The sequence below is a fragment of the Doryrhamphus excisus genome, linkage group LG8 (assembly GCF_037039965.1).
Source record: "Doryrhamphus excisus strain RoL-2023G ecotype Guam linkage group LG8, RoL_Dexc_Guam_v1.1, whole genome shotgun sequence".
Taxonomy (NCBI): domain Eukaryota; kingdom Metazoa; phylum Chordata; class Actinopteri; order Syngnathiformes; family Syngnathidae; genus Doryrhamphus; species Doryrhamphus excisus.
The window spans coordinates 10,095,791-10,113,141 of NC_136364.1; the positions used below are offsets into that span (position 1 = coordinate 10,095,791).

The following is a 17,351-nucleotide window of genomic DNA, read 5'->3' on the forward strand; positions in this document are numbered from 1 at the left end:
CCACCCACTCGACATTCACCACAGTGGGAGGAGTTTGAGAAGCATGTCATTAAGATATTGGCAAGTGACACATGAGGAAAGTAAACAAGTGACGAGTGACGTCATCACCTGTCTCCCTTCCTCGCGTCTTTCCTCCAAGGCAGTCAAATTCTCATCATTCTGTTCTCAGCCTTCCTCGGCATCCTCCTTCTCATGCTCGTTTTCCTGTTCTCATCCATCCTCAGCATCCTTCTCATCCTCAGCATCCTTTTGTCAACCTCTGCATCCTCCTCCTTCCTGTCCTCATCTTCCTGTTCTCATTATTCCTCGGCATCCTCATCCTTCTCATCATCCTGTTTTCATCCTTGGTCAGCATCCTCCTGGTCTTTTTCTCATCTTTCCTCAGCATCCTCGTCCTTCTCATTCTCATTATCCTGTTCTCATCCTTCCGCAGCACCCTCATTCTCATACTTCCTCAGCATCCTCCTTCTCATCCTCATTATCCTTTTGTCATCCTTCCTGTGCATCCTCCTCCTCCCCATCCTCATCTTCCTGTTCTCACCCTTCCTCAGCATCCTCCTTCTCATCCTCGTCACCCTGTTCTCATCATTCCTCAGCATCCTCCTCCTTCTCACCATTCTGTTTTCATCCTTGGTCAGCATCCTCCTCATCCTGTTGTCCCCACCCTTCACATTCTCATATCCTGTTCTTATCCTTCCCCAGCTTCCTCCTGCTTCTCATCCTTCTTCAGCATCCACCTTCTACTCATCCTCATCATCCTGTTCCCATCCTTCATCGGCAATATCCTCCTTATCATCATCATATTCTCGTCCTTCCTCATTATCCTCCCTCTCATCATCACTCTGTTCTTGTCCTGCCTCTTCCTCTTCTTCATAGTCATCATCATCCTGTTCTCATCCTTCGTCAGCATCCTTCTCCTCATTCTTGTCATCCTGTTCTCATCCTTCATCAGCACCCTCCTTGTCATCACCATAACATGTTTACTCCTCACCATCATCATAATTATCCTCATCATCCTTTAGTCATCCTTTCACTTTCTGCTCCTCCTGGTCGCACCCATCCTCATCATTCTCCTACTCATCCTCATCCTGTTCACATCCTGCCCCAATCCTCCTCTTCATCATAATCATCGTCCTGTTCTAAGCCTTCCTCGACATTCTCATCATCATCACCATAGTCATCAACCTGATATCATCCTTTATCATCATTCTCCTCAACATCATCATAATCATCATGCTGTTGTCATCATCATTCGGATCCATCCATTCATTCATTTTCTACCGCTTATCCTCACAAGGGTCGAGGGGGTGCTGGAGCCTATCCCAGCTGTCTCCGGGCGAGAGGCGGGGTACACCCTGGACTGGTGGCCAGCCAATCACAGGGCACATATAGACAAACAACCATTCACACTCACATTCATACCAATCATAACAATTTGGAGTGGCCAATTAACCTAGCATGTTTTTGGAATGTGGGAGGAAACCGGAGTACCCGGAGAAAACCCACGCATGCACGGGGAGAACATGCAAACTACACAGCGATGGCCGAGCCCATCGAACCCAGGTCTCCTAGCTACGCGCTAAGCACTCTATCACTGTGCGGCCCCATCATCATTCTCATTTTCATCATAATCATTCTCATCATCCTGTTACCTCATCATGTTTTCATCCTTCCTCCTCCTCCTGATCATCATCATCATCCTCCAGGAAGGAAGGAAGGAAAAGAGGAGCGATGCCAGCTGTCATGTGAAATCAAACAACGCCACAGTGGTAAACATGTCCTCTGTCCTCGTCATGTCTTCCTGTTTGTCCTGTGGTCCTGCCTGTCCGCTCGCAGTGGTGCTGCAGGAAGACGGCCACATGTTCATCTTCACATCTGACATCTGGCTCGTCCATGAAGGATGGACAAGAGCCAAGAGGGGACATGAGACAACCGATGTCGTGAAAGTAAAACCTCATTAAAGTTGAGTCTTCGGCTCTCACATGTGGACACAAACACAAAGTGACAGGTGGTGAAACTAGAATAGTGTCATCAGACGTCCCCAGTGGACATTTAGCACTCATGGAGACATTTAGAGATTGTGGACACATGATGTGAACCAAGACATTCAGAGTGGAATTGTGGGAGATTTTTCAGTTCCTATTGAAAGACTGGCAACACCCCCCCAACCCCCCCACCTTTTCTTACTCAGCCTGATGCTTTGGCCCTATTGTTCTGCTGCTCACACACACACACACACACACACACACACGCACACACACGCACACACACGCACACAATGACGTGAATGGAGCAGCCATTGGGGGGGGGGGTTCTTCTTGCATTTTTAGCGTGGACGTCTCACAAGCACATTCACATCCTGGAGATTATTTGCCCCCCCCCTCCCTCCACCATATGGAGAGATAAGGTTTAAATTGGTGAGGGGCGGGGCGGTGATAGTCCTCACGGTTGCTAAGGGCAACAATAGGAGAAGGTGTCCCATGCACGCGTGTTAGACTTGCTGATGTCCTGCTGTGAGACCCCTCACGCCCATTAGGACACTGAGAGACATTTTTGCGGGGGGGGGGGGGGCGTACACGCAGGGAGGGGGAGGAGAGAGCGAGCGATAGAAGGGGGGTGAGAGAGGGAGACAGAGACAGAGAGACAGAGACAGAGGGAGAGAGAGGACGTCTAGGAGGATTTCTCGGCGGTGTCGTCTTGTCTTTTGCAGCTTATTATCTTTGTGCACACGGATTTACACGCACGGAAGGAGGTTAGTTTCTCATTTTATTTTTTCTTTTCTAATGCTTATTCCCAGACCCATGCACGCGACCATTTAGAGGAGTAGGAGGGTGTCGTGGGGGGGAGCAGGTGAGGCTACAGGTCCTTGTGATGTTTAATGGCGACCAACGTGCACGAAGCGGGAAGCTTCTAGAAGACTCCGTCGCTGCAGAAGACCTTCTGGTGGTCCACTGATGCCCACAGGGGCTTTTTGGCGCGGGCGACGGAAGGGCACAATGGGGGTGGGGAGTGGTGGTGGTGGGGGGGGGGTGTCTGGCAAAACGTGTGTTTGTGCGTGTGCGTGTGTGCAGGGAGCACAGAGTGGATGCTTTTCTTGTCCATCCTGCACGTGTGGGTCTGTCATACATGCGCGTGCGTGTCTATGTGTGTTAGCGGCAGCGTGTGCACAAGGCAGCTGAAATCCCGCACACGCATGAACTTGTCTGCGCGCCTCGACAACAAAATGCAACCCCCCCCAGAAAAAAAAACCCAAAAACAGAATGAAGCCAAAAATGACACCCCGTGTGCGCGCACAAAGACTGAGCGATGCAAAGGGGGGCGGGGAGACGTGTGTGTGTGTGTTGGGGGGGGGTTGACGCGTTGAGGAGGGGGGTCTCAGCCATTTTCTATCAAGCAGACAAACATGTTGAAATATGATTTCTTATTACTATATATGTTATAATTGTTTGATGCTCTAGGGTCATGGGGGGCGTCATGAAGCCCCCCCTCCCACACACACACACACACACACAATAGACAAGGAGGCTGCTTGTTGGGAATTTGGCGCTTCACTTGTTTTGTTCAATGACAAATTCACTGAGAACCCCCCAACCCCCTTCCACATACTTCCCGCCCATTTTGTGCCCACCATCACTTGTATTTGTACTATTTGTAGTATTAGTACTAGTTGTAGTACTCGTGTTGTATTGCTGTGCTGCATGTGTTGTGCGAGCAGCAGTGATGGAAGTTCTCCAGTGACTTCATGAGCATCGTTCATTGACATCCAAACACATCGTCGCCATGTTAGAAGTTGCTTTGCCCCCGAAATGGAGGGAAGGGGAGAGGGGTGTGTGTGGAAATGGGGGGGCGGGGGCTGATTAGAAATGCAAATTCTCTCTTCAGCAGGCTGGAGCACCTGCTGTGTCTAGCATGACCCCCTCCCCACGTTAGAATGATTTGCACACTCTTTAAAGACTTCAAAACAAAAGATGAACTTCTACATGACTTGTGGACACAAGGACACAAGGAAAAATGTGAGTGAAGGAAGCAGATGAGGAAATGTGGACTTTGTCAATAGAAGACGTCATTAGATGTTGTGGTGACTCATTAGCTGAGCATCAGAGTTCTGACCTGGAAGTAGGTGTCTCAGGTGTCTCTTGGTGGCAGTAGAAGGGTCTGCCAGATGATCGCCAGGTCGGTTTCAGCCAATCACAGCACAAGAAGGAGAAACATTAGCAAAGCAGCAGCAGAAAGTTAACAAATGTTCAGTGGATAACATGGTACCTACTTTCTTTTTTCATCTTCTTCTTCATGAGAAAGTAGTAGTAGTAGTAGTAGCATATGTTCGTGCAACATTGTTTGTGTCCAAGTCATCCCGTGAGAGAATGAGAGAACATGAAGCAGCATAAGACAACACATGAGAGAATACATGGCAACATGAGAGAACATTAGCCAACATCAGACAACACATGACAACATGAGAGAATAAGGTTTGTGTTTGGAATGGGGATGCAGACAGATGAATCAGTGGATGAGTGTGATGAGGCATGACATGAGACTACTTGAGGAGAGCACAACAGAACATGAGACAACGTGAGAGAATGAGGTTTGTGTTTGGAATGAGGATGCAGACGGATGAGTCAGACGACATGAGAGGATGTCTCATGCTATCTTCTTGTGTCTTCTCATGTTCTCTTGTGCTGTCTTGTCTCATGTCGTGCCTCGTCACACACATCCAGTGACTCATCCGTCTGCATCCTCATTCCAAACACAAACCTCATTCTCTCATGTTGTCTCACGTCTCAGACTGCATGATACGCCACGAGAGCCACTCATGAGAGTGAGAGAATATGAGACACCATGAGAGAGGTATGTACATCAAATGAGAAAGTGTTTATTTGGAAGGAGCATGCATGAGCGTGAGAGAATATGAGACAACATGAGAGACCATGAGAGAGGTGCATCAAGTGAGAAATGTGAAGGGTTAATGAGAAAGTGTTTATTTGGAAGGAGGATGCATGAGAATGAGAGAATATGAGACAACATAAGAGACCATGAGAGAGCTACATCAAATGAGAAACGTGAGGGGATAATGAGAATGAGTTTGGAATGAGGGCGCAGATGGATGAGTTGGCGGATGTGTGTCTGAGACATGACATGAGAGAACACAAGACAGCATGAGAGAATGCTAGAGAAAATGACAGCATGAGAAAACACAACAGAACACGAGAAAGCATGACACGGCAGGGGAGGGCATGGGACAGAGTGAGAGAATATGAGACAACATCAGCGACCATGAGACGTGAGAAGAGGCTAATGAGAAGGTATTTGTTTGGAATAAGGATGCAGACAGATGAGCCGGTGGATGTTTGTGATGAGGAGCATGAGGAGTGATGTTGGAGGAAGATGGCGCCTGTGGCAGGAGGACAAGGGCGAGATTGTTGAGAGATGAGGAGTGAGGTTGAAATCGCAAGAGTAGAATGAGAAGGTGGATGAGACCACGCTGTGGAGCAATCACGTTTGAGGAGAGATGAAGATGTTGTACGAAGTGATGAAGGACATGTTGGAGGTCATCAAACACTCAGATACAAAATGAGGAGATGAGAAAATGAGAACATGCTGTTCTAGTGTGTTGTGTTGACATTTCTTTCATCGCAGGTTAGTATCCCTGACATGAGAAAGTACTAGTCCTAAACTTTGATGGTTAGGTGATGATTGACAGCATGTGATAGAATGATTGACTGACGGGATGCAGCCACTTGGCCATCACCGACTCCTAAGAAATGATGAACCTTCACCCCTGGAAACCATGAATGACGTCTTGACAGATGAAAATGTCATGTGCTGCACGTGCCCACGTTCAGCCAGCAGACGTGAGGAGGATGAGTTGAGATGTAGAGATTATTTGAGCAGGAAAAAGCTGCACAGACTTATGAGATAACATCCAAAGGGTATTAAGCTACAGACACTAGCGTAGCCATGGATCAAATATTTAGCCTCCAAATCAGCCTTTTCCCCTTCACTCTCACTGTGCATGTGCTCCCCCACCCCCTCCTGCTGCTGGCTGGAGAAAACAGGGTCAGGCTGGAGGAGAGAGAAGCGAGAGCGAGCACATGATGGGCAGATAAAGGATGGTCTGTGTCTGAGGAAGAGGAGGATGAAAGGACATGAAGGGGCCTCTCTGTTGAAGGAGCAAGCTGAGGCTCTATAGAAGACTCCCATGGTGCCTTCAGCTGGCAACCCATAATAGCACGTCGCTATGGACACTGCTCCTTTCACTGCACGCTGCTGACCACCACAGTCCCACCCACCAACCTTCTCAACACCTTCTTCTTCTCCTTTATGTTGTCATCGTTGTCGTCATGTTGAATGACTCAAGTAAATCCTGTTACCACGGCAACACACAGCGGGGCTGTAGCGTTGTCGGTTTACGCCGCAACCACGTGACATGAACCGCAGCCAAAAGTTTCACATACAGACGACAACGTCAAAATGCACAGGGGGAAAAGAAGTGAAAGCGGTGTAATATGCATGCCAGGCCAACAGGCGGTGACATTACACCTGATGTACACATGCTCTTCTACAGCCTTCAACAGAAAAGAAAGACAGTAAAACATTGCCTTGTCGGCATGATGGAATCATTGTGTATTGTAGTTGTGATATAGGTGTGTTGTCATGTTGCAGTCATGTTGTATTGCAGTTGTGTTGTAGTCATGTTGGAATCGTTTTGTATTGTAGTCGTGTTGTAGCTGTAGGTGTGTTGTAGGAATGTATTGCAGTGGTGGTGTTGTCGTGTGGTATTGGAGTTTTGTTGTAGTTGCAGCTGTGTGGTATTGCAGTTTTTGTTGTAGATGTGTTGTAGTTGTGCTGTATTGCAGGTGTAGTTTTAGGTGTGTTGTAGTTGTGTTGTACTGCAGTTGTATAGGCGTTTTGTTGTGATGTGTTGCAGTTGCAGGTGTGTTGTATTGTAGTTGTGTTGTGGTTGTCGTCGTGGAGTAGTTGTGCTGCAGTCTTTTGTACTGCAGTTGTGTTGTAGTCGTGTTGTATTTATGTCGTAGTTATAGGTGTGATGTAGTTGTGCTATACAGCAGCTGTGCTGTAGTTGGTGTGTTGTATTGCAAGTGTAGTTGAAGGTGCGTTGTTGGTTGTGTTGTAGTAGTGTGTTGTAATCATGTATTGTACTTGTGTTGTAGTATGTGTTGAAGTAATGTTGTATTGTAGTTGTGTTGTGTGTAGTAGTCGTGCTGTATTGTAATCATGTTGTATTGTAGTTGTGTTGTAGTGTAGGTATGTTGTAATCGTATTGTATTGTAGTTGTGTTGTAGTGTAGGTATGTTGTAATAGTGTTGTATTGTAGTTGTGTTGGTGTGTAGCAGTCGTGCTGTATTGTAATCATGTTGTATAGTAGTTGTCTTATAGCGTATCTGTGTTGTCGTCATGCTCTATTGTAGTTGTGTTGTAGTTGTTGGTGTGTAGTTGTCGTCATTAGCTGGCAGGTTTGTTTTGGTGCTCGATGGCGGCTCTAACGAAGGCCAACGTAAACAATCCTGTTTAGGGACAGTTAATTGATTAACGAGGTGTGTGGTGCTAAACTTGGACTCTTCTCACATGAACAGAACCCAGTGTGTCCACTGTCGTCCTTCCAGAGGTTTCCATCCAAGTATCATAGCAGCAGGACGATGATGATGATGATGACAATGTTGACACTGATAATGATGATGATGGCGTACTTCACGTGGTAACCTGGGCGAGCGTTGCGTGCGGTCTGTGTTGATCCACTGATGGATTTAACTGGCTTGCTTGTAGTGTCATCTTCACCGCAGCCTGCGCGGCAAATCCGCTTTCCTCTTGACCTGCAACACTGAAGGGTCAGAGGTCAGGGGCCAAGGTGGGTCGCCCTCAGGTTTCAGTGCGGCCCGGCCCGTAAACAACAGCACTGGAAGTTGTTGCGCTTCCAAAGATAATCCTGAAATAGAAACAGGAAGTGAGGAGTTTGACATGCGGGCCAAATGGGTCGCTTCTTATCAAAAGCTGATTCATCACCATGACAACCTGGCCTGTACTTTTTATTGGCACATTCTCCATTTTGGGTGATGCTGCCAACCGAATGGCGCCCCCTAGTGAAGCACAAGGCATATGACGAAGGCAGCACGAGAGGTCCTGAAACAGTCAAGCCGAGACGTGAACCCATTTGAAATTGGCTGCTCTCCTGGCGCTGGATTAGAGCAGCGCTTAAAGCCGCCACACTAAAAGGTCCGACCTTCCCTGCGAGGGCGGGAAGCTGCTGGAGCGCGGCGCCTCTAATCCATCGCAATGACAACAACAACAACAACTACAACAACGACGACAAGAAGGACACCTCAGTCTACAGTTGTGCTTCAATTCGCCCACTTATGTACTTACACTTCACACACTTACCAGAAATGGCAATCACAATACTGACCTACTCCTTTCTAATTGTAATTTAAACAAACAAAACATGGGAATTCAACTATTGAGGGTGGTTAGGATAGCTGATATTGGCATAAAAATAAGAAATCGGATCACAAGTGAGACCTCGTGCTCCACAGAACAACAAGCTCTGTAAGTAGGTTTTGCCTTCAATTTTAAACAATCTAATGTAATTTTAAACATTCGTCTTTTGTGCCAAAGAGGAAACAGAAAGCCAAAATAAGAGCACAAAACATGACACACAGTGAAAACTATTCATTTATTCATTCATTTTCTACCGCTTTTCCTCACGAGGGTCACGGGGGTGCTGGAGCCTATCCCAGCTGTCTTTGGGCGAGAGGCGGGGTACACCCTGGACTGGTCGCCAGCCAAACTATGGAAAACCAAAACTAAAGTCCAACCTGTTGGGTACTGCTGGCACACTGCATGGTCTTGTGCTTCCACAGATGTGGAAGGTATTGGCATTTCACACAGAACCCAGGCATGCTTCTATCACAACACTGACACTGACAATTGCTTCCAATACAACACGGCGGCTCATACACTAACTCAGTCGTGTCAGCAGGCAGTAGGAAAGTCTGTAATCATCATCATCCATTGATTTTGTACTGCTTATCCTCACGAGGGTCGCAGGGGTGCTGGAGCCTATCCCAGATGTCTTCGGGCGAGAGGCGATATACACATATATCACAGGGCACATATAGACAAACAACCATTCACACTCCTACCTATGGACAATTTGGAGTCGCCAATTAACCTAGCATGTTTTTGGAATGTGGGAGGAAACCGGAGAAAAACCCACCCATGCACGTGGAGAACATGCAAACTCTACACAGAGATGGACATGGGTGGAATCGAACTCCGGTCTCCTAGTTGTGCGGCCTGCGCGCTATCCACTGGGTCGTTGTGCAGCCCATAATCATCATCATCATTATTTCCAAAAAGTAATTTCTTTACCTTCATCCGGACTTGTACTTCCTGTTTGCATCATCATCATGTTTGTCCTTTGAAGCAGAAAAAATGTGGATTTGTAAGACTTTAAAAGTTTACTTACTAGTTTGTCTTTTTACGGGACTTGAACAGTGAAGCTCGTGCTGCGGACCACCGCTGTGCAATGATTGGATGGTGTGTGTATAGAAATGTTCTGCAGTAGCCACCAGTCATAGTCCACGTTTGAATTGAAAGAAATATATGTGACTCACTGGTGTGCGAGTCCAAACGCCGATTCTGGTCCATTTAACTTGTGTGTGAAATGTCGGCGTCTCAAGTCATGAGTCTGCTGAGTTTTGAGGAGGCGTGTGTATTAGCCGTAGAGCCTTCCTGCCCCAGTGGAGACACTGTCCTGCAGGCCCGGTCCATTTAACCTGGTCTCATGACTTTTATGACAGGACGCTGCCGCCACTCAGCCTTCCACATTCCAAATTTCACCTGGAAGGTCAGCTAAATGTCACCTTCATGGGACTTTCTGTTGGGAACGCTTGTTCTGCATCAGTCTATCAAAGCGGTCCTCTGTACTCCTCAGGAGTTTGTTTCACGTGTGTTGCCTGTCAGTCATGTGTCAGCTTTTCTTCTCCTTCGGCAACCTGCAGAGACTGACACTGATAAAGTGATACAACGATGATAAAGCACACAAAGCGAGAAGGGGGGGCGCTCGCGTGTGGACTGTTGGGACTATTTGGACGTGTGGTGGATGAATTATTCAACTCAAACACTTGCCGTCATGGCCGCCTTCACTCGGCACAACAACATAACAAAACCACTATATCCTTTACATGAACATAATGCATATTTTTTCATCTATCCATGCCAGCGATGTAGATATTAAATATTCTTCCACTAGACGACAAAAAGGTACATAACCTGTGTATCCACTTGTTGCCACTCATACATTTGTTTGGTGGTGTGCCGTGACATTTTTCTAATGTCAAATGTGTACCTTGGCTCAATAAAGGTTGGGGCAAACTTTGTCGACAGCATTTGACATTTTGTCAACTGTTAAAGACCATTGAGTGGATTCTAACTGTCGTGTGTGTGTGCACTATGAAGACATCCATCAAACCATCCTGACATCCTGACCTCTACTCCAGAGTAACGCTTGTCAACAATAAAATGTCCTTTTAGAAGAACGAGAAAACGACAACACAGCGGCGCCTTGGTTTTTGTTATTCGTGCATTCCGAGACAAGACAATTTTGCTTGTAGGAAATAATGTACATCGAATTAATCTGTTGCAGACACCCAAAAAGACTACAGTAGAAAAAACAATGAGAAATAATTTGCATGGCGACATGCTAGGTTAATTGGCGACTCCAAATTGTCCATAGGTATGAATGTTAGTGTGAATGGTTGTTTGTCTATATGTGCCCTGTGATTGGCTGGCCACCAGTCCAGGGTGTACATCGCCTCTTTGCTCCAAGACAGCTGGGATAGGCTCCAGCACCCCCGCAATGCTTGTGGGGATAAGTGGTAGAAAATGAATGAATGACAAATGGATAGATGAACCTTACTGTTGTGGACTTTCCGCGCATTCTGTTAAAATGGAACTCCTTTAACAAACTTTCTTTGACCCCATGGCGGGTTATTTAGCAGTCCCATTTCATGAAATTGCACAGACAATGAGTTAGCAACATGTACGGTGCTTTGTTTGGTCCGTACAAAAATCTTACATCACTTTGAGGATGTACGACAGCTGAGACGTCCACCTGCGGTTCTGGTGTGAGATCCAATATGGCAGCCAGTCTGGATCACGTCATGTTAGTCTTCACGCCTCTCTCTTGGTGCTCCCTCACTCACCCACCTGATGCTGTCTCCACCCGAATCCCTCAGAGAATATCTAAACGTGTGCTTGCCTCAGTGACTCACCGTCATTGACGTGCTGACTCATTCATGGAGTCCGTGTGTGTGTGTGTGTGAGAGACAGACAGCGACACACCTGGAGAAAGTCCAGTCAATCAGAAACACTCCCCCCTGCTTGTCTCCCTCTATTAACTCCTTCTACCTTTCTCTGCTGCTCCACAGGAGTCGGGAGGATTAGTAGGATGCTGAGTAGCTTCCTTCCACACCAGTCTTCTCCATGCCACTTTCCATGAGCTGAGAGCGCCACCTAGCGGGAGGAACCAATCAGCTGAAAGAGAGGAACAGGAGTGTAGAAGGCCAGGGAAGGAAAGAACGAACAAACCTTTTGTTGCGGTTTCTTCCCTCTTTCGGAAATGGCGGCGACCGAAGCCGATGCGGCACCCGCGGTCCAGGAAGATGGGAAAAGTGCAGAGAGCAAACAGCCGGAGGCAGAGCAAGCGACCAATCAGGTGAACTCGGAGAGCACCAACAACGAGCTGCCAGACAAAGATGGCGCAGCAGTCAACAGCGAGGTTGTCCCCAACAAAGACACTGTCAATAATGACACAGCGGCAGAGGAGGCGGCAGAGGCCGGTGGCGAGGAGGAGGCCGGAGCATCGAGCGGTGAAACGGCAGCTCCTCAGAGCTCAGAGAGTGCGGAGCACAAGACTTCCTTCTTGGATTCCTTCCTGAACAAGAGTGGGCTGGGCAAGGTGATGGCGTCCAGAAAAAAGAAGGAGCCTACTGTCCCAGCAGGAGGCGGGGAGGAGAGCACCGCCGAGGGGGCGGAGAAAGAGGGAGAGGAGGTAGCCGCGGCTGAGGGAGGAGCAGAAGGAGGTGCTGAGGGGGAGGCAGTGGCAAATGGAGAGAAGGAGGAGGAGAAGAAGGAGGAAGAAAAGAAAGGCAAAGTGACTTCAGTAGGAGAGCTGATCAGGAGGCCTGTGGCAAAGATCTTTTCCCATCGCAGCTCCGCCACTCTTGAAGCTCCCAAACGGTCCAAGTCCCTAGACCGCCTGGAGGACCCACAGGCACTCAACGCCTCCACAGAGGAGGGTGCAGCTGCAGCTGGAGAAGGTGTGGAAGGAGCGGAAGGAGCAGAGGCTGAGCAGAAGGCTTCCTCCTCGGCTGCCTCCTCCAAGCATATGAAGCGCTGGCATTCCTTCAAAAAGCTGATGGCCCACAAAGCACACAAGAGGAGCAGTGGGGAGGAGAGCGGGGAAGGAGCAGAAGGAGGCGGCGACTCCTCCACGTTGGACTCCAAGGAGTCGGGCCAAAAGAGGTGGAAGCTCAAACGCTCCTGGACTTTCCAGGGCATCAAGAGGGACACCTCCATGGTCGGCATCAGCTCCAAGACCAGGAGCTCCGATAAGCCGGAGGAAACGCTGGACACAGAGGAAGCCAAGGCTGACGAGGCTGAGGGCGAGGGAGGGGCCGAGGAGGCCAAGACTGACGGCGGCGAGGAGAAGACGGAGGGAAGCGAGGAGGAGAAAGTGGCAGGAGGAGCAACGGTGACGCAACACGCCAATGAGATCTGGACCTCCTTCAAGAAGCGCGTCATCCCCAAGTCCAAGCGTGCCAACACAGAGTGTCCCCCAAGCGGGGAGGACGACGTCACTGCAGCTCCTGCCTCAGGTGAGACCCTACAACTTCATGAACCTCCTGTCAAAATTCAGCAGGCGTTTTAGTTCTTTTGGAAAACTTACATGTAAAAAGTATATAAGCAGCTTCTTGGCAGATTTGGGGTGCTTTGGTGGCAACAGCCAGCATAGAACTCCAAGAACTTTTGTCAGACCTCGGCAGATCTTGGCTGTAGAACCACTTTCCAACTTCCATTATCAAGCGCAGGCATGATCACGTGGAGGAAGGTCATCTCCATCACCGTGAGGCAATCCCATATCTTCACAGTCAGGAAGCCAACAAGACCCCCACAGTGAGCTTCCATGTTACTGATAAGATCACCAAACAAGAGTCAAGAAGCTGATTAGTCATGTTGGACACTTACAAGTTCCTCACTAACGTTCACAAATTGTTTACTCTTAAGTTGCTCGAAAGCCTCATTTCCATCCCGCAGTGGTTCACTCATGTAGGGCGGAGCTTAAAGATACAGCTGTGCACCGCTTGTTGGTCACACAATGGTAATGTCTACGTTACAATGGAATATTTGTGTTTTGATTGACTTTATTCTGCCTTGCAAACAGGCGAGGACGGCGCGACAGACGAGGGCAAAGAAGGAAAGTCAGCGAAGGCCAAGCGGTCCCACTTCGGCCGGGCGGTGTCCCTCAAGAACTTCATCTTGCGAAAAGGCAAGTCCACCAGTGTGGACCTGGGCGACGCCACCAAGGAGGAGGAAGAGGAAGCTGCAGAGGGCGCAGCCACCGCCACCACTGAAACCACTGACGAGACCAACGACAAAGACGAGAAGAGTGGCGGTGAGAAGGAGGCGGAGAAGGAGGCGGAGAAGGGAGCGGAGCAGACGCCGAGTGAAGCTCCTGTGACCAACGGCGAGAATGGCTGTTCCAACGGTTCGGCGGAGGAGAACGGCACGCAGCACGAGGAGGAGGAGGTGGAGGAGAAGAGCAGCCCCCTGAAGAAGAGCAAGGAGGTGGGAGGAGCCAAGGAGGAGGCCAACGCCAAGGTCATCAATGCCACGGCGCCCGTCAACAGCGGTGAGTTAGGTCACGCCCACCTGGACTCTGACGAGCTCGGCGGTGGAGAGGAGGAAGGAGATGCTAACAAGAGACTGGCGCTAACAAACATTAGCAGTGAGCTAGGGGAGGAGGGAGAGGAGGAAGAGGAGATGAGGAAGCGAGAGCTGCGAGATGCGGCGGTGGCCATTGTGCGCACCGTGATGTCGGCGGCCGCCCACCAGTTAGAGCGGGAGCCGTGCGTCGCTCTGAACGGCTGCCACGGCGCTGCCTCCACATGCTAGCATGCTAACACGCACACACGTGAGCACGTAGCCGGTTAGCTTAGCACGACCAGCTAACCGAGTGAACCCTTTCAAGCTAAAAGGCTTCATTATGCTACACCGGCCAAAACCCTCCAAAAAAAGCTAACCTATTTGGTTGATTTTTTTAAGCACACAATTTCCGTCGCCATTGCCGAGCGCCACTTTTAAATCCGCAAAAACAAAAAGAACAATGGAGCAAAAAACTTTTTTTTTCCATATTTCCTGGCACCATGACAAGCATTGCCAGATGTCCAACAACCCATGGAGGGAAATTGCCATAACTCCTGCTTCAGTTGCTATTGTTCACAATTACTACACAGGAAACTAAACAGCTAGTCATATAGGGCTGTGGTTACTCGCTCTCAGGAAAACAACGCCCTCAGCCCCCACTGAGAAGTTATAACAGAATCAAGACGCCATCAGAAGCGCTGGCGTAGTGACTACACTGTAGCATAACGAAGCCTTAGCGTGGTCACACGGTGCATGTGAAAGGCTCCATGTTTGCTCGTCACTTTCTTTTTTTTGATGTTTACACCACACAGCATTTAAACTCGTCCAGGGTTGTCCAAAGTGTGGCGTGTGGGGCATTTGCGGCCCTCAGATGCTGTTTTTAGTGACCTGTGGCATATACTAAATTATTTAGTAAAAGTACAGTAATCCCTCATCACGTTGTGCTTCGAATTTCATGGCTTCAAAATATATTATTAAATCAGTTTCATGGATGACTACGGCTTATTATTAGTTTAAAAAATAATGTATTGCTTCCCAAATTAAGCATTTTTCATCCAAATTTTCCATTTTCCATTGCTAAATGGAAATACAAATCTACAAAATACAAATATAAGGCATTCAGAAGATGCATTCAAAGATGCGATCGTATGTAGTATTCTATAGTGGTCACTAGGTGTCAGTAATGTGCCGGTAAGGTTTGCTGAGGCACACAAATACCAGACTTGATCACCAGAACAAAAGGATTTCATTGCAGGTTAATGATCACCCTACAGGCACCATAATCCTGATCATAGGCTACTGTTGCAGCTGTAACCCAAGCTAAACCTCACTGGGAACCCCAGACGTCACTTCCTGTTCGCCACTCACTCAGCTCCCTTAGCACTGGAACACATTTAAAGACATATTTACCATACGGGGTAGACAAAATAAGACATGAGTGTAATGGTAACTATGGGGGTGTTATTTCATGTCTAGAGGGCTCTAATAATATTAAAAAAAACATATAAGGACGTAAACGGGTTATCTGTGCGCTAACAATAAAAATACCATATAAAGTTATCGCAGAAATTCACTCATCCGGGTCAGGTCTGGACCCAATGAACTGTGATAAACGAGGGATTACTCTATATACGGATGCATATCAACAAATTTGAACACCGTGCAAAAATATACTTCAATTACAACACAAACAGTTAATTTTTTACAGCGTAGAAATTTCACTGTAGTGAATCGATACAATAGAAATAGAGTTACTGAAATCTGAATAAGTAAAATATAAAATCATTAGATGCATGTATATACACACACGTATATGTATATATCTATACATATACTGTACATATGTGTATATATATACACACACACACACACACAACTTCTTAGCATATCTACATTACATTGCTTTAAGCCCGTTTGCAAAATGTAAATAAAGTGGCCCCCGCGTCCTTTTGATTTTTGAGTCCACTGGTCTGGTCTTATTGAGGGTGTTCAGGACAATGTTGAGGGGCAAAAAAAGGGAGCGCTTGCTATGTGATGATGTCATACTTTTTGAACCGCACAATGAGGTTTGCACTTAAGCACACCTTTTACCATGTCTGTCTATAATTTATTATTATTATTATTATCATTATTCTTTTTAATGCTTGTTCTTTTCGATGTCTTCTGTTATCATTCACCAGACAAAAAGGCGGGAAACGTGTGAGGCCACAAAGAGGATTAGAACTGCCCGGGATTCGCTGAGCAAGGAGCTCTGAGCCCCGCCCCCTCCCCCCTCTTTCTCAAATCCTCCTTCCTAACCACTCCCGACTCCCCCCACCCCCACACCACCATCACCGCCACCACCACCTCCCCGATTGCATCCCTCCTCCCTCCCAAATAAAGGAGTAATCACGTGTTAACAGATCGCCATGGTGACGAGGAGCGGGCGGCAGCGAGAGTTCATGTGAACAAAAAATAAATAAAAATAAACACTCAGAAAGCAATAATTCACCCACCCTCCTCCATCATTGGCACACACACATACACACACACACACACACTGTTTCTCCTGTTTTCTCTGCTTGTTTGTGTGTGACATTTTCTATTGTCTACGAGAGAAGAAAACAATGCGGAAATGTAAAGTTGAAAAAAAAAAACATTCCAACCCCTTTATCCCCGCCACCCCTGTCTATACCGAGCCCTGATTGGTGGATTTAAATTGACATAAAAATAAGAAAAAAAGACTGTTAGTTTTATATTGACAGCCGTTTTGCTTTGTAGTCCCCCCCCCCCCCACAAGCCCAGCACCCCTCCATCCAAGTAGATATGAAGGTCCAACAGGACTCCAGTAAATAGACTGCTCCAGTATATAGACCGCCCCGAAGACTGCACCCCCCCCTCCCCCAGCAACACTGCAATGTCTCCAGCTGTGTATTCAATGTTTTAGACTGTCGTGTGGTGGGCAAAACTATGATTGATTCTTCTGTCTTATTTTGTAAGAGCACATCCTGTCACTGTCATGAATCACTCTCATCACCATGATGACTATGATGATGAAGATGATGATGATGTTTTGTTGGTCCAGTTTTCACGTCTGCTAGCAAACTGTCAAGAAAAAAAAACAAACAAATAGTACAATAAAGACTAAAATCTAACAACTAAACTCACTGTGGCTTCTCTTTTGGTCAGCATGGTGGAGTGCCAGCAGGGGTGGAGTTGGTGGGATGGAGGGGGGGTTGAGCCTTTGGCTGGGACGCTATTGGGTGCTCATTAATCCGTGTATCGATAATCTCATCCTTTTACGTAACAGTCACAATAATAGCACATTTCTTTGTATTCAAATAGACGAGCATGTGTGCGCCCCCTCCACACATACATAGAGGTGCTAACAGTTGGTGTGTTAAAATTAGGAAACAAAGAAAAAGGTT

The 17,351-nt window shown here is 47.6% G+C and overlaps 1 protein-coding gene across 1 annotated transcript; it reads left to right on the forward strand.

Annotated features, from left to right (window-relative positions):
* The first annotated feature begins 2,592 nt into the window (after nucleotides 1-2,592).
* On the forward strand, nucleotides 2,593-17,086 carry LOC131134380 (uncharacterized). Its single transcript, XM_058079621.2, has 4 exons — nucleotides 2,593-2,752; nucleotides 11,448-12,896; nucleotides 13,463-13,930; nucleotides 16,125-17,086. The coding sequence occupies exons 2-4, from the start codon at nucleotides 11,639-11,641 to the stop codon at nucleotides 16,145-16,147; spliced, it is 1,749 nt and encodes a 582-aa protein (XP_057935604.2). The 5' UTR covers nucleotides 2,593-2,752; nucleotides 11,448-11,638; the 3' UTR covers nucleotides 16,148-17,086.
* Nucleotides 17,087-17,351: the final 265 nt, after the last annotated feature.

Excerpts from the sequence above, each read along its gene's own strand:
- LOC131134380 (XM_058079621.2), top strand. The coding sequence starts at position 11,639 with ATGGCGGCGACCGAAGCCGATGCGGCACCCGCGGTCCAGGAAGATGGG. Across the intron at positions 12,897-13,462 it reads CACTGCAGCTCCTGCCTCAG|GCGAGGACGGCGCGACAGAC; the intron begins GTGAGACCCTAC and ends CCTTGCAAACAG. Across the intron at positions 13,931-16,124 it reads CACGGCGCCCGTCAACAGCG|ACAAAAAGGCGGGAAACGTG; the intron begins GTGAGTTAGGTC and ends ATCATTCACCAG.